The 27,175-nt window shown below is 39.1% G+C and overlaps 2 protein-coding genes and 1 long non-coding RNA gene across 3 annotated transcripts; 2 read left to right on the forward strand and 1 right to left on the reverse strand.

Annotated features, from left to right (window-relative positions):
- The first annotated feature begins 11,079 nt into the window (after positions 1 to 11,079).
- LOC133730110 (pentatricopeptide repeat-containing protein At3g22470, mitochondrial-like) lies at positions 11,080 to 13,322 on the forward strand. Its single transcript, XM_062157778.1, has one exon. It carries the CDS (start codon positions 11,119 to 11,121, stop codon positions 12,925 to 12,927), a length of 1,809 nt encoding a protein of 602 aa, XP_062013762.1. The 5' UTR covers positions 11,080 to 11,118; the 3' UTR covers positions 12,928 to 13,322.
- Positions 13,323 to 14,628: 1,306 nt separating this feature from the next.
- Positions 14,629 to 22,213, reverse strand: LOC133732917 (uncharacterized). The gene is made up of 18 exons (XM_062160531.1): positions 22,076 to 22,213; positions 21,905 to 22,001; positions 21,752 to 21,805; positions 21,567 to 21,613; positions 21,453 to 21,486; positions 20,850 to 20,940; positions 20,331 to 20,422; positions 19,794 to 19,868; positions 19,269 to 19,360; positions 18,392 to 18,521; positions 17,385 to 17,474; positions 17,176 to 17,241; positions 16,803 to 16,894; positions 16,363 to 16,428; positions 16,199 to 16,262; positions 15,923 to 16,011; positions 15,605 to 15,731; positions 14,629 to 15,085 (listed from the first exon to the last, which is right to left on the reverse strand). Exons 1-18 carry the CDS (start codon positions 22,135 to 22,137, stop codon positions 15,041 to 15,043), a joined length of 1,413 nt encoding a protein of 470 aa, XP_062016515.1. The 5' UTR covers positions 22,138 to 22,213; the 3' UTR covers positions 14,629 to 15,040.
- An 803-nt stretch (positions 22,214 to 23,016) lies between these two features.
- Positions 23,017 to 24,960, forward strand: LOC133734492 (uncharacterized). The gene is made up of 2 exons (XR_009858346.1): positions 23,017 to 23,277; positions 24,552 to 24,960. It is a non-coding gene; the product is annotated as an uncharacterized LOC133734492 (long non-coding RNA).
- The last annotated feature ends 2,215 nt before the right edge of the window (positions 24,961 to 27,175 follow it).

Genomic DNA, 27,175 nt, shown 5'->3' on the forward strand with positions numbered 1-27,175 from the left:
CTAAGTACAATAATGCGCCTATTGCACTTAGATAGGGCACTTCTGCCTCTAGCACTTCTTCGTCATCATCTTTTGGACGAAATGGATCCTTCTTTGGATCAAGACTACGGACGATCATTGGGGTGCTTGAAGGCTTAATCTTGTCAATGTTGAAACGCCTAAGCATCTTTTGGGTATAAGCTGATTGATGAATCATGATACCATCTCTACGGTGCTCAAGTTCTAAACCGAGGCAAAACTGTGTTTTCCCAAGATCTTTCATTTCAAACTCGGATTTCAAGTGTTCAGCGGTTTCCCTTAACTTTTTAAGGGTGCCAATTATGTTCATGTCATCGACATAAACCGCTACTATTGCAAATCCGGAACTTGTCCTTTTTATGAACACACATGGGCATAGTTCATTGTTGACATATCTCTTTCCAATCAAGTAGTCACTTAGACGGTTATACCACATCCGTCCGGATTGTTTCAATCCATATAGTGAGCGTTTCAATCTAATCGCAAACATGCTCCGTGGTTTAGAGCCACTTGATTTAGGTAACTGAAGTCCATCTGGGACCTTCATGTATATTTCCGTATCTAGATCCCCATATAGATACGCTGTAACCACATCCATAAGTTGCATGTTCAGTTTTTCGGAAACTACCAAACTGACAAGGTAGCGGAACGTAATGACGTCCATTACTGGAGAATAGGTCTCCTCGTAGTCGATTCCAGGGCGTTGTGAGAAGCCTTGAGCCACAAGGCGAGCTTTGTACCTTACAATCTTGTTTTTCTCATTACGCTTTCTAACGAATACCCATTTGTGACCAACTGGTTTGGTGTTGGGCGGTATTGGTACAACATTGCCAAATACCTTTCTTTTCGCTAGAGAATCAAGTTCTACCTGGATCGCATCTTTCCATTTTGGCCAATCAGCTCACGTTGGCATTCATCAACGGAGCGTGGTTCGATGTCATCGGTCTCAATAATCTCACGCTCCACTGAATATGCGAATACATCATCAATGATGATGGAGTTTCTTTCCCACGTCCCATGTACACTAGTGTAATTTACAGAGATCTCTACGTTCTCAGGGATAGGTTCTGACGTTGAGGCGTCCCCCAATGATGTCTCTTGAACATAACCATAATCCGGAACATTCTCATGGGACGGATTTTGAGTATCGATGATCAAAGGATTTGTTTGTGCCTCATTCGCTCTCTTTCTAGGGCGAGTATCCTTCGAACCAATTGGTCTACCGCGCTTCCTTGCGGGACCTGCGGCCATAGACGCCACATCATTGCCATGCTGGGCAATGGCGCCATCTCCTGGTGTGAGAGGAGTGGCGTGATGTCCAATATTTGGGACATCGATCCTTGCAGGCACGTTTGCAGCAGGTATGTGTGATCTCGTCACTTTGGCAACATCAGAAAACGCATCAGGCAGAGTGTTTGCTATGTTCTGGAACTCGATTATTCGTCGCACTTCAAGTTCGGACTGTGCGGTATGGGGATCGAGATGAGACATAGTGGGGACAGACCACGACAATTCATGTCGTTCCTTTTGAACATCTGTGTTCTTATCTCCTCCTAACGATGGGAAGACTGTCTCATCAAAGTGACAATCCGAAAATCTAGCGATAAAGAGATCGCCTGTCAAGGGTTCAAGGTAGCGGACGATGGTTGGAGATTCATATCCAACATAAATGCCCATTCGTCGTTGTGGACCCATCTTAGTACGCTGTGGCGGCGTAATAGGCACATAAATGGCACACCTAAAAATGCGTAAGTGCGAGATATCAGGCTCGTACCCAGTCACTAGCTGTAACGCAGAGTAAGATTGGGTTGCAGTGGGTCGTAGACGAATTAGCGTCGCTGCATACAATATTGCATATCCCCAAGCAGAAATAGGGAGATTGGTGCGCATAACCAATGTCTGTTCTATCATCTGTAGTCGTTTGATAACGGCTTCTGCGAGACCATTTTGGGTATGAACATGGGGAACTGGATGCACTACATCAATCCTCAGTGACATGCAATAATCATCGAACGTTTTCTATTAAACTCCCCAGCATTATCAAGTCGAATTGACTTAATAGGATGGTCAGGGTAGTGAGCCCGTAGACGGATAATCTGGGTGAGGAGTTTAGCATAAGGAGCATTTCGAGTGGACAACAGCGCGACATGTGACCAGCGTGTCGACGCATCAACCAATACCATAAAGTATTTAAAAGGTCCGCATGATGGTTGAATTGGTCCACAGATATCCCCTTGGATTCTCTGTAAGAACGGAATGAGTATTTTGGGATCCTTTGGTCTCGGTCCTAATTTCCCGAATGAACAGGCTTTGCAGAAAGAGCGAGGGGCCTTAGAAGCAACCAATGAGGATTTTGGTTGGGCCTGCGCATCTATAGCGCTATTAGAAGCAAAATGTGTGACTACATTTCCCATCATGGTGGTGGAGCCATGGGAATTGTTGTTTATGGCGTCATGGACATTGGGAGGAACAACCATGGCGTCATGCTCATGGTTGGCACCATTGATGGTGTCATCACATGGAATTTGGGCGGCCCTATGGCGCCCCAAGACGGCTGCAGCTCCAGATGCTGCAATTGTTGCGGTCTTGCTAAGTCGAGGAATCAATTTTCGATTCTTGCTTCTTCTCACTCTGAAGAATGGATGTCCGTGTGAAGTCTTTAGTATACGGAGCATCATATCACGACCAGGGTGCCCTAGTCGGTCATGCCAAAGTCAATATGTGTCAGAATCCAAAAGATCTTCTCTTATGACATTATTGGATTCAATAGGTCGAATTGTAGTGACATAAAGTCCACTAGATTGACACATAAGCTTCTTTAAGATGCGCTTTCGTCCGCAATCATTAGAGGTAATGCAAAGGAACTCCTTTCCGTTCTCATTATGGGTTTCGCATGGAATCCGTTGGCTCTTATATCTTTAAAACTCAATAAGGTTCGATTTGCCTTAGGAGCGTAGAGAGCTTCAGTGACTTTAATCAAGGTGCCATTTGGCAATAGGAATTGGAAATTTCCATGTCCTTGAACTAAACCTGATGGCCCAGCCATCGTAGTCACAGAGGAATATGTAGGCAACATCTCTAAGAATAATTGCCTATGTCGTAGAATGGTGTGCATAGTCGCACTATCCGCAAGACATTGAAGTTCATCAATTCCTAAAACAAAAGCTCGTAATTAAAAAAAGGGGTCATAAAGAAAAGAACTCAACTTTTATTAATAAGCCAAATGGAATTACATAATCGTTTCTTTAACCAAAGAAAATCTAATCCAATAGACTAGCTAATGCAAAACAATGGCGGTCATCCAACTCCTTTCGGTAATTCCAATGTAAATATGACCAGGTGAGTAGAGAGATGTCGGTGGAGCAAAGCTCGCTTAAGTACCACTTATCTCAAAACCTTCCTAGACATCACACTTACATTGAGTACGCCTACTTTGAAGAAAGATTAAACCATTGGCATCTACTAAAAATAATATGGCAATTGCCTACATCTCTTGGAAAATAAAAAGATTTAATCAAAATCGCCAGTTTCTGGGTCTTGATCCTTGAAGTCTTCCACCCTTAGATCGAGATCGCCATCTTGATCTTCTTGTTCCATGTAATTTGCCTCCCTTGCTTCACGATACATCTTGTATGCGTTTGCAACATTTTGGGATGCTTTACACGCCCTTGCCCAATGTTCTGGTAGTCCACACCTAAGACAAGCATCATTATGGTCAGGTTCCCTTGATCGAGGCGCTCTGGAAGCGCTTTGAGGACGGTTATTGCCTTTGGTGGCGTCACCACCATAACCGGAGGCTTGGCCTCTCTCTCTCTTCACACGTTTTCCTCCACGGTTTCGTGTACGCTTATCTTGGCGGTTTCCTTCCTCTTTGGGGCGAGAATATGGACCAGAACGTCCAGAATTATCTCTATTCTTAGGGTTTCGCTCCTTGCGTCCTCCCTTGGAGGCGCGACTATAATTAGACTCCGGAATTGACTTGGTTCCCACGAGTCTAGAGTTATAGTTCTTCACAAGTATGTTGTCGTGCTTTTCAGCTACGTTCATGGCACCAATTAGCTCATGAAATCTTGTGATGCGTCTAGCATTGACATCAATCCGATAGTTTTTTGGCTATCATCAATGCAGAGACGGGGAAGGTGGAGAGAGTCTTCTCGATCAACATCGTATCAGTGATTTTCTGTCCACAAAATTCCATCATAGACTTGATACGAAGTGCTTCTGAATTGTAGTAGTATAGACTTGAAATCACAAAAGCAGAGGTTATGCCATCTCACTTCTAAGTCTGGAAGCAGGGAATCACGGACGTTGCCAAAATGCTGCTCGAGTTCTACCCATAGTTTTCTTGGGTCTTCCTCATTGAGGTACTCATTCTGAAGCGCATCATTCATGTGCCTTGTCATGAGAATGATGGCTTTAGCTTCATTCGCCTCTCTCTTAGCTCTATTTGCTTCAAAAGCAGCAGCTTGTTGAGGAGTAAGCACGTCCTGACTTGGCTCTTGGATCGTACTCAGGATCCCATCAGCCTTAAGATGCTGGTGCACATCACGGACCCACTTGTGGTATCCTGCGCCTGTTGTCTCTAGTAGAGCGAAGCTCAACTTGTTCAGGTTACTCATCCTGAAAAACAACAAGAAAATAGGGTTAGTTTCGGAGCGAAAAAGGCTACCACGAAAAACTATAAAATTTCTGAGCGTAGTCGCTTCCAAGAAATTAGGGATTTTCTGAGCATAGTCACTTCTAAGAAAATCCGATTCCAAGAGGGGTTTTGGATTAGATCGAAACAATGATGTATGTGGTCGATCGTTTTTCTTCTCAACAAACTCTAAGTTTGGAGGACTCTACAAGCTCCAAGCTTAGAGTAAGCACGAACCCCCACAGTTCGGCTATTGGTCTCCCCTATGAAGAAGAAAGGGGGGTAGAAGAAGGGATGTTGGAAGTCCCCGAGAAAAAGAAGAGAAAAGTAATAAAAACTTCAAAAACGGGAACTTTTAGAAAAGTTTACCTTGAAAAATTGCCGGAAAAAGTCCCCGGCGGTGGTTGACCGACGGTTGACTGAGGGTGTTTACGTGGCAGGCTGACTGAGCGCTGACTGGGTGCTGACTGGACGATGGTGTGGCTGCTGACGTGGCTCGGGTCCTGGGCTGACGTCTGTGGGCTTCAAGGCCTGCAGTGCTTCTGGGCCGAGGATTGTTTCTGGGCTGTGGGCTGCACCTCAATTTCTGGGCCTAGGGTTGCGTCTGCTGGGTTGACTTTTCTTCTGGGTTGGTGGTCAGGCGGCGGTTCAGAGCAATGGATCTTCAGGTGACCGGTTCAGGTATCTGTAGGCCGGTTCCGATGATGATTTTTCAGTACCGGTAATCTGGGATTAGGTTAAAGCTTCTGGTGGAGTATGGCAGCAGTGGGCGGGGAGAAAAGCTTCGAACCGGGCAGAAAGTTTTCTGGGATTTCCAGGGGCCGGTTCAGGTATTTTCTGGCCGGTTCTGGAGGTGGCACCGCCGGTTCTGGCTTCCTGGAAATTGGATCTTCAAGGTAAGCGGCGGTGGTATCTGGAATTTGAAGGCTACGAATTTAGGGTTTCAGGGTTAGGGCTTCGTGCTGATAACGTGTTGTAGAGAAACTGAAATTGAGAGGAATTTGCTGTGTATTCTCATTGATAATAGGGGCCTCTTTATATAGAGGTTTACAATACATAGAGTCTGAATCATACAAGGAAAGATAATCTCTAGATTCTTCTAATTAAACCCTATTACCACTAGGTCAAGTAACCTAGAGTTTGGGTCAAACACAAATTATGGTTTTACTTGAACAATTATGTGTATATATGAAAAAACTTTTTCTCTTATATTTCAAAATACCGATCGGTTCAGGTTCCACAGTTTAAGTACAAGAGAAACCAAACCAACTCAGTTCATAAATGGTTTGGTTCGGTATTGAACCAATTTTCAATTTTTAAAGTTAAAAAACTTTAACCAAACCATATTTATTGGTCGATTTGGCCGGTTTGTACCATGTTATGCACACTTTATTCTCACTGTTCTGAGTGTTCTCCCAAATTCTCTCTCTAAAACACCAGCTATAGCTTCACGTGATCAGTACCTGACCAAATAAACTATGCTCTATCACATTCAGTTGTAAATTTTAAAATAATTATTTTCACCATTAAATTTATAAAAATAATGAAGCATTATTTTCTTAATCAATCGGCATAATTTAGATTGGTTTTTGAGTTCTCTTACGGTTCGTTTGGATGAGAAAATTATAAAATCCGTAGGAATTTATAAATGATGGAATCTTTAACTCCATCAATCTAAAATTCCATTAATTGCAATTTCTATTGTTTGGTTGCATCTATTTAGGATTTGAAGATTTATTTCCCTTTATATGTTGAGAATCAGATTTATACAGAGCAACCCATTGGATCATGCACTTATAAAGTCGCTTTATATATCCGACTGAAAACCCTAAGCGCCGCCTTGCTTGCGTCGCCGTGAAGCTTCGTCTTTGAAGCACCCAACGATCAAGTTATGCTACAAGGAAAGATCATCGTCTGGAATTGTATAGGAATTGTCAACAATGAGACCCAACGAGCCTTAATCAATATGGTGCAAGCCCGCAAACCATCTCTAATTTTCCTGTCAGAAACCCTTGCCAAACAAGAGCTTATTGACCGCCTCACAAGAAGCCTAGGTTTCAAGGATAACATCTGCTTTCCACATCAATCTGAGTCGCAAGGCCTAGCTCTCCTATGGAATGATGAGACTCATGCAGACTTAAGATCCAAATCAGCGAATCATATCGACGTTGTTATTGGTAAACCTGAAGAAGCGAAGCAGTGGAGGTTTACTGGAATATACGGTTTTGCAGCTAGAGCAGATCGAAATCGGACTTGGTCTCTCATCAGAACCCTAGCCAATGAGGTGTGTAATTTGCCATGGCTAATAGCTGGTGATTTCAATGAAATAATGTCCCGGGCAGACAAATCAGGAGGCCCTCCTAGGGCTCAGGCGCCGATGATGGAGTTTCGACGCACAATGGCAAACTATGGTTTTATCGATCTGGGGTATGTGGGTAGCAAATACACATGGAGTAATAAGTTCACAAAAGAGCGTTTAGATCATGGTTTCCAAACTGCTCAATGGCGAAGTTGGTTCCCATATAGTAGGATTATTACCATGGATCCCTCAGAATCTGATCACTGTCCTCTCCTAATAGAGGTTAGCCCTATTAAGATCCAACGTAGGAAAACTGCCAGACTCTTTCGTTTTGAGGAGTTGTGGCATGGAAACTCTGACTGCAGAAGCATCATTCAACGAAAATGGGCATAACCGATTACTGGAAATGCTTTGCAACAACTAGGAACCAAAATCAAGGCTACGGGATGAGAACTAATGGATTGGCACATCAAGGAATTTGATAAACAGCGAGTGGAGTTGCGTGTAATTCAAGAGAAGCTTACAGACATCATGAAAGCACCATACTCACCTGAGCAATATGAGGAGCAAAGAACTTTACATGTTAGACAAAACCAACTCTTGACTCAGCAAGAGAAGTACTGGAGGCAACGCTCTCGTGCTATATGGCTAAAAGATGGGGATCGAAATTCAGCGTACTTCCATAGAAGAGCTAGCAACAGAAAAGCAAGAATATAGTAAAAGGACTTAATAATGAATATGGTCAGTGGAGTACCGAGCCTGATGACATCAAGAGATTACTCTTGACTTATTTTCAAGGCGTTTTCAGCTCAGAAAGCTGTAATAAGGAGGCCATCCAAACTGTTATAGCAGCTACACCGTCCAAAGTGACGGCAGACATGAATGACACTCTCATGCAATCCTACTCTGATGAAGAAATTAAAAAAGCTCTTTTCCAGATGAATCCCTCCAAGAGTCCGGGACCTGATGGTATGTCCCCTTTCTTTTACCAAAAATATTGGGATATTGTCAGCCTAGATGTGTGTAACGCAGTTCGTAACTCGCTGGAAAAAGGTGAATTTTGGGAGCAATCCAACTTCACATACTTATGTCTTATACCAAAAATCAAAGATCCCAAGGAGGCAGCTCATTTCAGACCCATTGCCCTCTGTAATGTGATATGTCGAATAATCTCCAAGGTTGTTGCCAATAGATTGAAACAGTGTTTACCAGATATCATCTCACCACTGCAAAGTGCTTATGTTCCTGGCCGATTGATTTCTGATAATACACTAGTAGCAACAGAGGCTGCATACTTTATGCATAAACTGCGGAATCAACAATCAGGTTTCTTTTCTCTTAAGCTTGACATTAGTAAAGCTTATGATCGTTTAGAATGGCCTTTCTTGCATGCAATGTTAACAAAATTGGGTTTCTGCACTCAATGGATCAATATGGTTATGACATGTGTTACTAGTGTCAGTTATGCTATTCTTATTCAGGGAGAGCCTACATCCACAGTCATACCTACTCGTGGCATTAGACAGGGTGATCCCTTATCACCCTACCTATTCATATTATGTGCTGAAGGCTTGTCTGCTTTGATTACACAAGCAGTGCAAAATAATGTGATTGAAGGTCTCACGATGTGTCCACAAGCCCCTACACTTCATCACTTATTTTTTGCAGACGATAGTCTCTTGTTCGGGACTACAAATGAAGCAGAATGTCACAACTTTCGTGCAATTCTTAATGTGTATGAAAGAGCTTCTGGTCAGAAAGTTAACTATCAAAAAAGCAGTGTCGTATTTAGCCAAAATGTTCCAATGGAACAGCAAAATTTGTTAGCCACAATCCTTGATGTGCAGCGTGTTGATAAACATGACAGGTATCTTGGTTTACCTCTACATGTAAGCAAATCCAAGACGGAAATCTTTGAGTATATCAAAGAGAAGCTTACCAAGAAACTGGTCAATTGGAAAGCGAAGATCTTAAGTTGTGCAGGAAAGGAGATTCTAATAAAGGCTGTGGCACAAACCATGCCTCTTTATGCAATGAATTGTTATCTCCTACCCAAGGGGCTGTGTGATGATATCCAGCAATTGTGTGCATCTTTCTTCTGGGGAGATACAGATGGAAAAAAGAAGATTCATTGGAGAAGCTGGGAAAGACTTTGCTTGACCAAGCAAGAAGGAGGGATGGGTTTCAAAAATATTTATGCATATAATCTTGCTATGCTTGCAAAGCAAGGTTGGAGAATCATTTCAAATCCTCAATCTCTAATTGCTCGTTTGTATAAAGCGAGGTATTTTCCACACTCATCCTTTTGGGAGGCCGAGATGGGTGATTCTCCATCCTTTTCTTGGAGAAGTATCTTAAATGGCAGGGCTGTTCTACAGGCAGGTGTACAGTGGAAGATTGGGGATGGAAAGAAAGTTCACATATGGACAGATAAGTGGATGCCAGTAACTACACCAACCTTCCTACATAAACCAGTCAACACTACATTAGAATGGGTGTCTGACCTTATTAATGAAACCACCAGAGAGTGGATTCCAGCTTTGGTACACTCTGTCTTTCCCTCACATCTAGCTGCAAGAGTATTGAGTATTCCATTGAGTAGAAGAACATGCTCTGATGAACTTATTTGGAGCATGGAGAAAAAAGGCTTTTACTCAGTTAAATCTGCTTATTGGATAGCTCGTGAACAAGTCCTTCAAAATGTTTTGACCTCTACCTCAAATGGAGATCCATTCCGGGAACTTTGGAGAAGACTTTGGAAAGCAAAAGTTCCCGGAAAAGTTAAAGTGTGCATATGGAGAGCATGCCATAATTTACTGCCAACCAGAGAAAGATTACTTCTCAAGGGCTATCAAGGTGAAGTGAGATGTTTGTTATGTAATCACAGAGTGGAAGACACGACACACTTATTCTGTAAGTGCCCTATGACTGAATCCATCTTATCTGCTCCTCCTTTTAACTTGCAGCACACTCTCCTTCCATCGATTAACTTTAAAGAGTGGATGATGGAAATGGCAATGCAGTTACAACCTGGTTTGTTTGCTAAATTGTTAATGATCATTCATGGAGTCTGGCGAAACAGGAACAATACCTTATGGCAAGATAAAACTCAAACAGCTCAAGATTTGGTTTTGAGCAGCCTTACATGGTTGGAGGAGTTTACTAGTGCCCATGCTGTTAACAGCAAATCAAACAGAATGCAGCAGAAAGCTTGGAAACCTGCTGCACAAGGAAGCCTCACGTTGAACGTGGATGCTGCTTTCCTTCCTGATCAACATCAAGGTGGCATAGGTGGGGTACTCAGGGACTATCAGGGTAGGTTCAAGACAGCCTTTGCGTGTCCAATCCCCTATACTGCATCTCCAAAACAGTGTGAAATGTTGGCAATCCGTAAAGGGCTTGACTTGTTACATTCCCTTCAAGAACAAAATGTGGTTGTGCAAAGTGATTGCTCAGAAGCTCTTGCAGAAATTCATGTTGAAAATCACAGCTTGTTAGCTAATGGTGGTATCGTTGATGATATCAAACAAGTTTGGCATCAGCTCAAGGGAGTTCAATTAATTCATACTCCTAGAAACTGCAATCAAGCTACACACCGTCTTGCTGCAATAGGATTTGAAGCAACTCATGATTCTGTATGGCTGCATGATGCGCCTGAATGCATCCTTGATGTTCTAGCCTATGATTGTAACAAGCTCAATTGAGCAGCTCTTTTATAAAATTCCTCCTTGATTCAAAAAAAATTTAGGATTTGAAATGTGTAATAAATTAAGAAAGTTTAAAACAAATAAAAATATAAAATAGAAAAAAGTCTTTTTTTGGAAATAAAAATTGAATACAGCAAAGGAATTCGTAAATGACACCTATTTTGGTGGAAATTGAAGTGAGGAATTTAAATAACGAATTCCTTCGTTTTTTTTCCACAGAGAAATTTAAAATTTTCAATCTGATAATGCCAAACGAGGGAATTGACTTTTAGGAATTATGAAATCTTCACTTTCAAATAAATTCCATCATTTTTTCCCTCATCCAAACACACTCTTAGTTCTCCTACTTCTAGGTGAAACACCCATCAGCAGAATTTAAGATTCTTATCCCAAAAATCTTTACGACTGACTCTCTCTCTCTCTCTCTCTCTCTCTCTGTGAAATTAAGAAAACCAGAGATGCTGAAGATGATTCGAACAACTGCTTCTTCTTGTTCTCATTGCAGCAGCACCACAAGATGTATGCCATTTCTTCTCTCTACTCCTCTCTGTCTCTTCGTTGCCAACAACTACTTGGCTTTCTTTCATTCTCGATCCTCAAACCCAACCAAATCCAGAGAAACCCATCTCGGAAATAGACTCAATGTTGAGGATGCCTTGAAGGTGTTCGATGAAATGCTTCACTCGCATCCTCTGCCTTCTTCTGTTATCCCTTTCAATCAAATCTTGACTCAGCTTTCCAAACTCAAACATTACTCAACAGTCATCACTTTGAATAGGCAAATGCTTCTGTGTAGAATTGTTCCTGATGACTACACTCTTAACATTATCATTAATTGCTATTGCCATTTGAATCAAATGGGCTTCAGCTTATCTGTCTTAGGACAGTTCTTCAAATTGGGTCTTCAACCAGATGTTATTACCTTCTCCACTCTAATCAACGGCTTTGTTCTCCACAATCAAGTGCCTGAGGCTGCACGACTTTTCACCAAAATGCTGCAGGCGGGTCATTGTAAGCCCAATGCGTTTACTTTCAACACTCTAATAAAGGGCTTTTGCATGATCGGAAACAACAGAGCTGCAATTCAATTACTCAGGAAGATGGAAGAAGGAGGAGGATGCGAGCCTAACACAGTTTCCTATAACACCATCATCCACAGTCTGTGCAAGGATACACTAATTAATGAAGCATTGAACCTCTTCGCAGAAATGATTAGTGGAGGTATTGCTCCAGACGTTGTTACTTACAACTCTTTGATTCAAGGAGTTTGCAATATAGGTCACTGGAAACAAGCTACAAGGTTGTTGAATGAAATGGTGAGTAAAGGTATCTTTCCAGATGTAGTCACCTTCAGTGTCTTGGTTGATACACTTTGTAAGGAAGGGATGGTTGTGGAAGCCAAAGCTGTGGTTGACATGATGATTCAAAGAGGAATTGAACCTAATACGATTACATACAGTTCCCTTATGGATGGTTACTGTTTGCGAGGAGAAATGGACGAGGCGAAAAAGGTTTTTGATCTAATGGTTAGCAAGGGCTCCTTGGTTAATGTTCGGAGTTGTAGCATATTGATAAACGGATACTGTAAGCAGAAAAAGATTGATGAGGCCAATAAGGTTTTTCAGGAAATGACTTGTTGGGAGCTTGTTCCAAACACCATTACTTTTAACACTCTTATTGATGGTTTTTACAAAGCAGGGAGAATACAAGAGGCAGAAAAGTTGTTCTCTGAGATGCAAGGTTGTGGCCAACTTCCAGATGTTCGAACTTATAATATTTTAGTTAATGGCCTGTGTAACAACCAACAACTTTCTTCAGCACTAGAATTACTTAGACGAATGGAAGGCAACAAGTTGGAACTAGATATTGTAGTTTACAATACTATCATTGAAGGTTTGTGCAAAGCTGGGAAAATGGATTCTGCAATAGATCTCTTCTCTGGTTTGTCGTCAAAGCATCCTCAACCTGATGTGTGGACGTATAATATAATGATTCTTGGATTTTGTAAAGGAGGCCTATTAAGTGAAGCTGAAAAATTGTTTACAGAAATGAAGGAGAAAGGCTGTTCTCCAGATGGCTGTACCTATAACACAATTATCCGAGGTTTTATGGATAACAATGAGACATCAAGGGCTACGGAACTTATTCAAGAAATGCGTGAGAGGGGTTTCTCTGCAGATGCATCAACTATGGACTTGGTTGTTGATTTATTGTCCAAGGATACAGTAGATCCTGTACTATTAGCATGGCTTAAAGATTCAGTCTGAAGTTATTTGAATATTTGAAGTAACTAGGAAATTCAAAACTGCTGCAATCGTGCTCGTTTAGCAACCTTTGATGTTCTGTGAATCCTGTTTGTAAGGCCACCGTTGAAACGCAATATCAATTCCTTGTTGCACTCCAATTTTGAGCACATTTGTTTTCTATTTCATTATATATGTGTGTGTACACACGTGATGTACTGAATATTTAGTTGCTGGCAGTAAGTATATCTGAAGAAGTATTTCTCCTTCAACAACAAAAACAGATACTGCAATTATTTCTCTTTTCTAGTTCATCTGTGTTTAATATCTATGTCATAAAGGGCAATTGACTTCCACATTTTTGTTTGATTGTAAAATATGTCCCAATACCTATGACTTTTACATCAGTTTGCAAAACGAACATCCGAAAACTCTTTATTCAATAAAGGCCTATATTTTAACTTGAGCATGTTGGGATATGCCCAGATTTATTGCTAATCTCAGCTAGGAAAGATATGGCTAACCCTTACCTTTTGCGATGTTTAGGTTCCTTGATGATTGCTTCAGGTTGTTTTATTATCATCCACTGCATGTATGCATATTACTCGATCAATGCCTTTGCTTATGTTCAATCGATTATGGAGCTTCTGGAGTATGGTTTGCACAACCATGTTTGTAGGCTGGAATGCAGATTTGTGAACAAGAGCAAGAATACTTATGTTCCAAGGCGGTCTGCTACTCTGCTCTGGATTATGCCTTTTGTTGAAAAGAGTGATACTGTTAAGCTAAGCATGCTGATCATGTTAGGCAATTGTATGATCCAAATTATAGTATGATTAGTAGTCAGTCTGATCTAGAACCTCTAGTCAATAGAGGAAAAGACTTTCTCAGTTGACTGCTTCACCATCATTGAACAATAATGTGGCTTTATTCTCTAGCAGCCTAGCAGGCCCCAAATTAGGATTGGAATTGGGTATTGACTGTCCATTTCTGGTTAGGTATTTTGGTTCCTTTTGCTGGAGGTTGGCACCTACTTATTTAAGGTCTGCCATCCTTGGTTACCTTATAAGAATTAAGACCTGATTCAAGAACTTCATACTTGGCCCAATTGCAGACTTTTTGAAAAGAAATTTGGATGTTCTGAAGTTATGGGTATTTAGGATCATCTAGTTTGTGCTGACCCAGAAAAGAAAAAGGGTCAAGGATGATTTAGTTTGTGGAGATAGATTCTGTCGGGAAACTAACTGAAAGTGTTGTTAATCTGTGATTCTTTATAAGCTTCAGTTGAGAACTGTTGAATCCCTCTGTTTGTGCATGTATATTTAATAAAATGGTGACTGAGTACTCATATGCAAAGGTGGTATGAACCTAATTCAGAAAGATGGCCCCATTGTTTTTGCGCAATTTGCAGAGGCCCCATCACATGCTTTTAATCAAGTGAATAGTTTTCTGTGTTAGTCATCATATTGGTTTACAGTGTAATTTGAGAAATTTAAGAATGTTGGTAGCATTCATCATGGGATAAAGACCTAGAATGTGCAAAAACTTGATTTCTACCATGTATTGATGCCCTGCACTGTTTGTGATTTTTAGGACTCTGAGAGATGATAGTTAGTCAATGTTTGTTAATCAAATGCTTTGCTTGCTTCTGGTTTTTCAGGGCTTTAGATCATCTGAGGGAGAAAGATGGAGGACGACTTCAGATGGGACTATCCTACAGTCCGGTTGCGAATTTATTACTCAAAGATATTGGTATTATGGAGTGAACACGTTTTTATGCCACAATAAATCATCTGCAATGTTCCTCCAATCTCAAGATACCCTAACTGAAGCATATACCTAAGACAACACGCGTAAAATCCTATACAATGCTCAGTTGGACCACAGATTAATGGTCTAACAAATAAAGGACCTCTAATCTTCCTCTGGATATGACCCTAACTACCACTAAAAAACACACCCTATACAAATTACTTATCATTTGATAATGGACCTTCAATGCTCAAGAGTGGATGAGATAAATTGCATCCGATGCTTATGTGCTCATTTGATCAACCCAGTTGAACATAGAGTAGCAAGTTCTTCATATTGCATATAGCTTCTGTGCAGAAGTGACCGCAGGCTTCAGCTGGTCCCCTTAACATGACTTGTGCGTTTGGGAAACCATGAGCAAAGATGAATGCTGAAACAATCATAGATTAAAAATTAGGCCTTATGCATTAGTGATAAAGCTCATCAGTGCCATTGCATGAGGGTGTATGATATTTATCTGAAACATTGTTTGGGAAATCTTTAGTTCACATTCTAGTAACCCCTTTCGATGTCTAAACCAAGATATTTCACATTTCTATTTCCATTTCAGTTCTGTCTCTGTAATTATCAGTGTTGCTTTGCTCTCCCGACTGTACAGGCATTGATCAATGGGACTTGCTACTTGCAACACTAAAAACTGACTCGGATGATTGAGTCCGACAAATCTTTAACCAAACCAAATGGACAGTTATAGTTAGATGTTTATTCAACTAGACATTACTTGGGATTTTGTTACTCTTATGCGTCTAATCAAGCCAACCGGCCAAATATAGTAACGCAAATATGCATGTCCATGTTTATCATTGCAGTAAAGCAATGTCATTAGAATTTTAACATATATTCAGAATCTAAAATATAAACAGTGAAGAAAGTTTCCAAGAGTACAAACCTTAGTTCCAGTTATGATTGTACTGTTGAGGGGATGAACTGCACATGCAGTAACTCCTTCAGACAATGAAATAAACCTGTTTTGCTTATCTTGATCCTTTACCCCAGAAAGACGATGTGCATCCTCACTACAACATCAAAGCAAATTTATTTTAAAAGAAATGCAGAGAACAGTAATAGCTGCGTGTGTACGAGCAGACATATGTGAAAGTAAATGTCAGAGGATCAGGTGGACACAAACCAAATAAATAATTTAGAGTTGCAGGAGATTCAGTAATAAATTAAAAGTAACGTCAAAGTTGTTTAACATGTGTCTTACTTGTAGTCCACATGGCAAGGAGAGCTTGAATCTGGATAAAAATCCAAAATATGAATGCCGTTGTCAGTTGATGATCCAACCACATATATCTGCGTTGAAAACATTGAAGTAGCCAACTACTAAGTTTGGATAGATAAACAGATTATATGCACCATTAAATGTTCCAACATTCGTCCGAACATATGATTAAGCACAAAATCAAAATGCAATTTAGTTATGGAACAATGAATAATGAAAAGAGGACCAAACGAAGAGAATATAAGTGAGAGTCCTTACAGAGTTTGTAGGTAGCCACGAAGGTTTTCTCAAATATGATAGATCTGACCCGACAGATTCATTTCTACTCCCACAAAAGGAACAGAATATAAGTAGCTACTAGACCCAAGCTGCTAATACTTCCAAGTTAATACAGAATATTGAAGGGATTCAACTTTACTTACAACCAAGCTGGTGGAGGACAATGAATATGTGTAACTTCAAGATTATGAATATCCAGCACGCCTGACCTTCATGAGATGGGGCACAAGCAAGACGTGTAGTTTAAGTTAGAATAAAGGTCCTGACAATATATATTCTCATGGGAAAATCAGACATATGGGCATGATTGCTTTGCCAAAGTCCAATATTCATATTCTGGATCAGTTATTCCTCTTCACGAGCTTATTCTTTAATGTTCCACATGCTTTTACCGTAAACCATAAGTATTTTTCTTAGTATTCCTGATTGGCTCATATCTACATATGCGTATGTACTCCTAACCAGGAAACAGTTGGAAGTGTGACTTAACAGACTTAACATACATATTAAATTACTAAGTAACTCCTGACCACTTTTTCAGGAAAAATAATAACTTATGAAAGAACTTCATTCCCTGACCTACCAACCGTCATCAAGATGGAATGCCAATTGGTGTGGGCAACATGGATCAAGATTAATGGAGTGTATTTCCTTAGAAACAATGGCTGATTGTTCCTAAATAGTAATAAAAAAAAACACAGAAAAATAATAGTTAGTTTTTGTAAAAGTTAAATAGTATGCAACGCATGATCTGGATGTACAATAGGCCTTGTACAACTGTACAATAGACCTGACTATTCACATTCCTTGTTAATGGTTTTTATCTTCAATATGAGAATAAGCACAAACATGAAGAACTTTCATGGCAATACGCATAAAAACAAAATTTAATAGGACTAACACTCTTGTTTCTTTTCCAGAAACAACTAATGCAAGTTATTTACTTCTGTGATTACCTTTAGAGGCCCAATTTTTTCCAACGTTGATGATAACTTCAGTGAGGTTAGAGGTGGACGAGATACCTATGCAAATAACAACAGAACAGAAGTTATAACTATCATGAGTTACTACTAGGATTTGTTCGATCAGTGTTAATTCTCATTTTTTGTAATATTGTGTGAAGTAGCAAATAAATAAGGTAACCATAATAAGATCCCAGTTTTACCTCTTTAGAACCCTTGAAGAAAGAAGACGTTCTTCCACCACGAAGATCCCAAGCATAGATCACCCCATGCTTTCCAGCTCCAAAAATGATCTGAAGAAAAAAAGTATATGTATATTTAGTCATGAGTAATAACCAGAAAAAGAGAAATCAGATTATGGAAATAAGAGCAGGCAAATACACAAAATGTTTATACTAACTGAAAATTCTGAGTATATCTTTGATGTTGTTAGAAATTAGGACATGACAGAAGACACATCACTTGGTTGATGAATTACTATCAGTAAAGTATAGAATGTGTACAGATGTTAAACTAGACATTGTAGACTGTTACCTATTATTTAGCATATACTTCCATCTATTTCAGCCTGAGTTCCAATTTTAAGAGCTGTAGTTGGGACTTGGAAATTATTTTCTTTGTTGTTCACCTAGTTAGTTTAAATAATCCATGAGTCTTTTTTGTGTTATATCTGTGCAACTATGTGCAAATGATCTCATACAGGGCACTAAAGAGCTCATAAACACCAGTTCTATCATTCAGAACCTTCAAGTTTCCACTGTCATGCTACTGCTTGTTGATGATCTAACATTTTAATTTTCTTCACAAACACTAGTTTTAACCCAAGACTGCTGACTTGCTGACCTAGGCCTGAAATTTGACATCATAGATAAATATACAAAGAACTACCATACCGGGTGAACAATGGTGATTGGAAGCAAACATCTCAACTCTCTAATAAATTCTTACTACATGATCTTAAACCCAGAGCTAACTTAAGTAACCAGAATACAAAATTGAAAGAGTCAATCATCATTTATAGTTCTTCTTTAAGCATGATCAGTTCTATTTACTGAATAATTTACATACAAACAATATCAACATGAGAGAAAATACTATCAAATTCTATGTTCATAACAGCAAAGAAAACAAGCAGGACCACATGTTAAATATCTCAAGTTCCCAAAAATTGTAAAGATACATGTGAAATAGAAAGAATGTGCATTATTACCTGATTTTCCACATTTAATTGGATACTATTAAGGCTGCCACGGGAATTTGCCGTAAGTTCAAGACAAGGAAAAGTACTAGTTCTTCTGTCCCATATATGAATAACACCATCTGTATCAGAAGCAAGTACCCTAAAAAGGACAGACAGTGATAGTGGAATATCAGAAATATCACAGTTACCAACACTTGTGTAAGTTTATTTTTTTGGTCAAAAACATGCGTGTAAGTTGAAAGATCAATAATTCTCATCAGCCATGAATTTCATGCACTTCCTCCTTTGGTTTGCAAATAAATTTTGAGGTAATATTGAGTTATTGACATGGAAAATAAACAATTTTATTTTGAGATACTCCGCATCCATTTTATTTGCAAAGAACTAACAATTTTCTGAGGTAATATTGACATGGAAAACAAAGGTATATCTTGATGTCATGGTAATTAGAAGGTCAAAATACAAGATGATAATAGTAATGAATAATTTAATAGTAATGATTGAATGAATGAATTAGAGTAAAACATGTATGCACACGAATTTATTCAATATGTTTCTCACCAAGAACATCAAATGTCATTCAATTGGATTTTAGATTAATGATTGAATCAGATAAAGATACAAGTTGAGTTATACATCATTTCAACCAGTTCCTGCTCCGCTTCTAAAAGCCAGTTGATATTTATTTGAGACTATTTGAAGAAAAGATGTATGTTATACAAATGGAGGTCATCTCAACCAAACTATACTTATTTCCGGTTGGTTAACAAGTCTAATATATGGCCTACTGGCCAAGTACATTTCCCTATGAATCAGATGAATTTTCTACGTCTCTCATAATTCCATTACATAATAGAATTAAATTGTTCATCTTATATTCACTAACCTTGAGTCTTCACAAGAGGTAAAGGCAATATCAGAAAGACCTTTCTGAATATTAGACCCAAAGATAGCAGGACGGGGTTTTGTTCTTAAAACCTGAATCAAAAAGTGAGGAAAAATTATCAACATATACAATGAGAATTCACACAAATATATAACTACCATATGACATAGAATATTGTCCCATTGTGCAGCCAACTTACTAGTCAAAGAGAAAAAAATGGTAAGATAAAGTTGAAAGGTTCTAACTTGACTAGAACTGCAAATCCAGGAATTGGGTTCCCTCATTCAAATCATGTATGATTTTTGTGTGTGTTGGCCCATGTGTCAATGAGTGCATGTGTGGGTTTGTATAACTCTGAAGTCAAATTCCTGTAAGTACAATGAATACCTAAGAAAGCATCTAACAACACAATTGAAAATTGACTCAATGGCCTAATGAATGCCCAGTGGAGGTAATCAGTGCATAAAATATAATAGAGTGCAACACTGAAAGAACATGCATGATAACAGAAGAAGAGAAACTTACTTCGGATGGTGTAGAAGATATATAACTAATGTCAAATATAAGTACTTCATTCCTTTTCAAAGATGTGCAAACAACCTAATTGAAACAAATTAGACAAATATTGGTGTTAGACAAGAGATAAAAAGAAAGCTAAATCAGATAAAACAAACTAATCTTAACATCACTGCATCAACCAACATGATCAAAGGGTTTCTACAATCTAAACAGCAGAAAAAAGAAATTACAAAAGTACTCTTTTTTGCTCAAAAAAAAGAAGGAAAAAAAAAAGAAGAGAACAACTATTTCAGTCAAGAATATAAACACATATTCAGGGTAGTAAACCCATTGATCATTAGTTTAAATTAATTAATAGCATGAAAGTCATGCATGCTTAAGCATGAGAACACAAATTACAGATATAGGAGTGGCAAAGTAGAATATTCAGCCGGGTTTTATATCTATACATTTCACAATTGCCAATAATTAAGCACACTTAAGCAGCATTTATTAGATTAACTATATCTGAAACAAATGGAAAAACTTGTATTGAACTCAAACCTCATCTTGGTTGGCACAATTCCACCGGACAAAGTCTAGTTGTTGATGTAAAGAAAGGTGCAGCACATGTTTTGCTTCATCTTCTTCCAAACCTAGCAGAAAGTGTAGGGCAAAAGGAACATATAAAAGATGTTTTAATAAGAACAAGATGAATTTGAATCTACCAGAAATGAAATAGTAACCGAATACGCTACTAGAGGAAAACCAAGCACAATTCTATTTTACAAATCAAAATGGTACTGTTTTCCTTCATTGAACAACAAATACAAGCTTCAAGTTTGGTTTGAGTAAGTAATTAGAGGAAGTTACTGAACAACCCGCAGAGTACTAATCTATGTGTTATGCATTTAAATTGCAACCCTTAGTTTTGTGCATGGATTTTGTACAATGTTTAGCAGACTAAATCCACATCATCCTTTCAATAAACTCTGAACATGTCGCAAAGCCTAAATGGTGTTATATCTGACCATCTTTACAAAGGTATGCCAAAAAAGGATAATTTGTAGTGAAGGAACTTACGTAGCAATGGTTCATTACTCTGGCAATAAAGAGTTTCAAAATCATGCACCGTTAAGCACCCCGATCTTGTCACAGATGCCAGGTATATCCCCTAGTATGAAGTTTATAAAGGAGAAAAAATGACAAAATGTTGGAAGTCAGAATACAAGATAAAATGAAAAGTACAAAGTAACAAAACACATAGAACAGTAACAGTAGAATGAGTGTTATAGGGACTATTCTCTCTAAGTTTCATTTGAATCACAGAAAATTAAGGTTTTAGAAAGGATATAAACAGCTTCTCAGTTAAGGGTGAATTAACCATCTTTCTCAGAACACCCCAAATAACAACAGAGTAACTTGAATCTTGACGGTATGTCAATGTTAAAGAAGTCCATGAAAATCAGTGGCACTTGGAGATAAAGATATGCTGGAAATTACGAATAACTAACACTGCAATCAAATGAATAGTACAAGCTCCGGTTGTAAGGGACACCATGCACTTTCAAATGCATAACTATATCTAAGAAAGCTAACACCAGTAGGGAAAAGTTCAATCTAAACGAGTTCTGATAGATGGAATCACACAGAAATGCAAATATCAAACATAAAACATGGACTTACCTTGTTGTCAAAATCCAGGGCAGAAACTCCTTCCCTGAAAAAAAAAATCACTATGAGCAATATTTTCCGCAACATATGAAACAAAATGAACATCAATGAGAATAAATAACTGACTTTATACTTGGGGGTGTGTAAGCGCCATTAATCACCACCCGATTCACCTACCAAACCAACACCACAAAAGAATAAAACTTCAGAAATACTGTTAGTAATAACAAGATTGGGTCTACAATATGTGATAAACACACAATGTGGTTACAATATTTGATCAAAAAACTTGGGTTTGGAACAATGCATACATGGGTTTGACACGGGTTTCTGTCGATGTGGTACAAATGCCGAAACGCCCTAAGCTGCATCAAACATCAAACCAAGTAAATCAGTGGCACACTTGCAGAATTCAGCTCCCAATTCACAAAATCTATCAATGGAAAACCGAAAAAGTGACGAACCTCAGAATAGGATTGCATGAGTAAACCAGAGACGGAATGCCGGTACTTGGGTTCGAGCTTTCCGTTCAATTCGATGAGGCTCCGATGCCATCTTCGCCTGAAACAAAATAAAGACTTCAGTTTTGGAATTTCAAAGTGAAAATTGAAGGAAGGCGCGTGATTTGTACTTACCTTCGAATGGGTTTGGTGGAAAGTTGAGGTGAGGGTTTGAGAGGGAGTAAGAATTTGTCCATGAGAAATGAGAATTGGGGACGATTTTGTATCAGAGCAAAACGTTTGGGGATTTAGGGTTTAGGGATTAAAGTTTGCATTTTTATTGTTGCGGTTTGATTTTCCCGCCTTCGTTCAATCAACGCGCGCTTTGGAGCGTGAATGCTCCTATATAAAATTTCCCCTTTTTAATTTGTGTTGGATTGCATTGCAATTTTTTTTTTTTTTTTGAGAAATTTCAAATTCTTTTTGTTTTGTCAATTTAAGAGATAACCTTAAAATTTGGGCAATTTTTCAGACATTTTCAAGTAAATTCATTATTAATAAAAAAATTACCAATCAAAGTTGTTATATTCAAAAAATAAAATCATTATTTAGTATTCAAAACGTCTGTAGATTATCTCATCTCTTCTTGAGAAAAACCTAAACCTTGCAGCTATCGTGTGCTTTGAATTGGATACTTTCATTTGGAGGTTAAACCGAAAATTTTTCGATGGTTAATTTCATAATATCCAGTACATCTCCGATGCAAGATTTGATGAGCAACTCTTGAGTGCAATGAAGTTGGTCTAGCTACTTTGTCAACCTTCATGGCTTCAAATATGTGCACATCAACTTCTAGTACCAGTTGGACATTTGGTTGATTGGCATCAGACTGTTTACTAGGAGTTGAACATTCCAAGTTACAATACAGTAAATAACGTTTCTATTAAAAATAACAAAATATTTAAGTAACGTGCACATTAATAAAATAAATTATGCTGTATTAACTTCTTTGTGAATATGATCAAGGAAAGACAATTCTACTTTGACACAAAGATCCTTCGATCCTGAACTGTTGGAATTAGTCATTCACAATTTTCTAAATGCCATGATAAAATACAGGCCCGCTCACCTGCGGGACGAAAATAAAGGGACAAAACGGGACCAAACCATCCCAGCCGTTGGATCTTAATTCAGTTGATCTAATGGATAGAATAGCAAACCATTAAAACATTTTCTTTTAACCCATTATCCAATCCAGTTTAGTCTCAACCAAGACTCCACGTTCAATCTTTGGGTTATTCCTCCTCCCTCGTCTCAACTCTCTATCCTCCCTCAGAGCCTCCCATATACCAGCAATGAAATCATCCTCATCATCATAAGACTGGTCTATCTTGAAAGTAATTTTCTTAGACTTTACTCTCTCTCGATTTTAGGGTTTTTTTTTTTAATTACTTTTTTCTTTTCAGTTTGGTGAATCATGGAGCCATCATATTTTCTTTGATGATTTCATTGCTGGTGTTCCGATTTGATTGTCGAAATTTTGGTATTCTTTTGCAAGTATTGATTTTCCTGGGACATAGAGTTGGCCAAAAGAAATTGAAAAAAGGTCAATACTTTTTGTCCTGATTTCATTGTCTTAATTTTGGTTGTTCATGTGGAAGTATTGATTTTTGGTTGCAAATGGAAATTAGTTTAGTTTTCAGATTTGAATTCCTGCTCAAAATTCGATTGACTGGAGTTGGTAAAAAGAAATTGAAAAAAAATCAATACTTTTTGTCCATGGAATGGATTGAATCATTGAATAGGAAGCCTCATTAACCCACTTGATTAAGTGGTCAGACTCTTTGTGGAATCGGTTTCACCATTTTTGTTTTGTTTTGAGAATTGTTTGACTGCTTTATTACTAAAAGTGTGATTGATGCTGCAGCCGTCCGTGCTTGTGGTTTACATTTGGAAAGAACATGAAGCGAGCTGGTTTTGGTCCTGGCTTTTTATAGGTTTGTTTCTTTTCCTTCATCCTTTTGTGAAGTGATCAAAGTCAAAATCTTTGAGTCATGCACACACCTAAGGTGTATCACAGTCGTCAATCAATGTTATGTAGGCACCCTCAGAGAGTAATTAGTATGGATTCTTCAAAAGAATATGGTGATGCTGCCTCTGGTTTGGAGATATAGTCCCCAGTTACCATCATCATGAAATCTTTTGCTGCAACATCGGGTGGTTAGGTTGTTGATAGGTTGAAGCAGTGGGAAGAAAGGATCTAATAAGATTTTTTTTTTCAAATCAGTGAAGATTTTTTTTTTTCTCTGGACTAAATCAAGAGAAAGTTTCGTAGTTAAATCTCTTCTGGACTCTGTAAATATGTCAACTGCTTCTTCTCACATTTTCAACTGGATGGTGTGACCTCAAGCCACTAGTTAAAGGAAAAACAAATAATGTGGTATTGGAAGCTAGTTCATTCTACATTTATACCATGTGAATTGCAAACCAAAAAACTCGAGTTCTAGGAATCTGAAAGTTAGAGGGAGGTTTTAATCTCTCACTTTTTGTGGTCCTTCTTGTTTTCTGTATATGTGGGATGTATACTAGTTATAATTTTGTTCATCATGGTCCTCTATTTTTGTTTCCATTGGATGATTTTTATTTGACTAATTTCATTTTGTTTATGTAGGTCAGGGTACAGTTCCTGTCTGCTGAAGGCAAAACCCTTGCCAGTTTGAGCCATCCATGCATGTTATATTTTAAAAGTGAGCCATCCGTGCAGAATACAATCCTAGCGCTGGTATTCCCTAAATATACGATGCATCCATGACCCTTGAATCAGAACTTCCCCTGTTTAAAAGGATTATATGGAACTGGAGGAGAACTTTATTTGTTTGCTGTAAAAGTAGGAGAGATACTAATTCAACCAGTTACTTGAACAAGTTGATTAGTTAGCTTAAATTCTTTTCTGATATTTGTGTTGGATGTACCTGTTGGGAAATATGAAATTCTTATTAAATTGATCGTCTTATCCTGATTAGATGAAACTTGATAGTTTGTACTGAGGAGAAGAAATAATAAAGTTTGTTTTTGTAGTTTGTACTGAGGAGAAGAAACTTGATAGATTTCGGAACTTGTTAGTCGCATAAAAATAGACTAGCTTAGTGGGATTTGAGGCAACTGCTACTTCATAACTCCTCGGTCACATTTCTGATCATGTATGAGCTGGTTGAGACCAGTTTACTCATCTTTTATCAGTTATAGTGGCTTCAGGATGGAGAGGATTAGTTCATTCTTCCCTCAGTAGTTAGAGACGAAATCTTCTGATTCGCCTTACAATGAATCAAAATATCTTTTTGCTTCATCTTTGCTTGGTTCTGAGTTGACACGTAAGAAACTTGTAGGAGGAAGTGAGGATCAATCTAAACGCCAATGACAAGGCAATTTTATTATCTACGTGGCCCCTAAACGTATAGCATATCAAAATTAGAGAACAGAAAATAAAAGATAAAGTAAACTAGGTACAAATATGATTTAAGAATAGAATCTGTTCTAATTAGAATACAAATTTTCCTCTGCTGCAGAAGCAGTGGGAGGTCTCAGAGCTATGCCACCAAAAACAGCAAATTTGTAGATGCCGAGGTACTGTTGCTCATTCATTACTATACTCTGATGCACTTAGATACTCACCATGCTCCTCAAAGTACTCTATCAATCGCTTCAAGAATGCATCATTACTCACTGTCTCAGTGTCACAGACAAGACAACATTGCCTTGTTGCTCGTGTTACAGCTGTTTGAGCCCAAAAGTAATTTTGGCAATATCCTTTAGTGGATCTAGCACAGTGGGCCGATACCTGCGGCCCAAAAATAAGTCTACTGGGGTTTGGGTTACAGCTTCGCCCATTCCGGAATCCATGAGGAAAACGAAACCTTATTGGAGTCAAGTAGCAGAGATTGACTAGGAAACTTCAATCAATAATCCTTCTACAACAAGGAGCAGTCAAAAACCCTAGGTATATATACCGGGTTTCAAGGACGAATTAAGGACCTCTCTCATATCAATCAATCCTAGCGATTACAAAGCCTCCCCGGAGCAAACCTTCAACCTTGTTGAAACCCGGTGACCGTGCGTCAGTCCTAGTCTCTCCCAGAGCCGACTGTCAGCATCACCAGACCAACCCGGCGACTGTACTTCCAGTCCTGGTCTCCCAGCGAGCCGACTGCGAGCGCAACCGCCACCGTTACTGCCAGCGAAGCAAGGGTAACGCCCTCGCAACCCAGCGAAGCTAAAGTCACGCTTTAGCGCAACCCGTGCTTTCTCCAAACTTCCCAGTGATTGCTCTGCTTAGTCTACGAACACTAAGTATCGATTCGGTGAACGCAAGAGACCACAACCAAAGTCCTTATCCGTAAGGCAAAAGTCCTTTTCCGAAAGGCTAGAGAAGAACCCTATGACGAGGTTGGTGCTCTCCTCGTCCACAGCGCTTGAAGAAGAAGTCAGGTCAAGGGACTGCCCCAACGACTGCACCCCTCGGTGCTGGCACGCCTGCGCAATCACTCGCTCAAAAGAGACAGTTTGCAAGCCAACTGGTTTTGGAGCCAAACATTTTGGCACGCCCAGTGGGACCAACTAAGTGTCTCTTCGTGAACGTTAGCCATTGGGAAGTCAAGCGAAAACCCTTACAAAAAGGGCTACGCTAACTGCTCAAAACACAAGACCTCCAGTTACAAACCGCATCCTCGCGCGGATTGTCGTGGTCTGTCAGAAGAACAAGTCATTCAAAAATTCTCTCTTTGTTCCCAATTCTCCGATATGTCAACTGAACAGGGAGAGAGTCACTCGACCGCTGCTGAGGATCAAACTGTCATCACTAATCAGGCCAGTGAGCCTGTCGCTACCCCTGTCTCCAATACGGTGGAGGGTGAAGAATCAGAGGATTTCGTTGAGAAGCCTATTCCAGAGGGAGTGACCGTCGAGGTTGCATGCGCGATCATCTCAGAAAACATTGAAAACCATCGCAAGAAGATGGCTGTTGATCTGAAAAGGGAGAACGCGAAAACAGATAGAATATTACGCGAAATAAACCAGCGTATTTCCCAACAAGCTATGGAAACTAAGCAACTGATGTCGCAAACTGAGAGTACATTAAAAGCTCAAGCTATAAGCATCGCAGATGCCCAGAGTCAGCAGCAGAAAAAGATCATTGATGCTCTTGCGAATCATACCAAGCAAACAGCATCAGATATGGCAGGTCTTCGCAAAGATGGAGCAACTCTCGCAACCGAGGTGGCCATGCAAAGAGCTGAGTTG

The sequence above is a fragment of the Rosa rugosa genome, chromosome 2 (genome assembly GCF_958449725.1).
Source record: "Rosa rugosa chromosome 2, drRosRugo1.1, whole genome shotgun sequence".
Taxonomy (NCBI): domain Eukaryota; kingdom Viridiplantae; phylum Streptophyta; class Magnoliopsida; order Rosales; family Rosaceae; genus Rosa; species Rosa rugosa.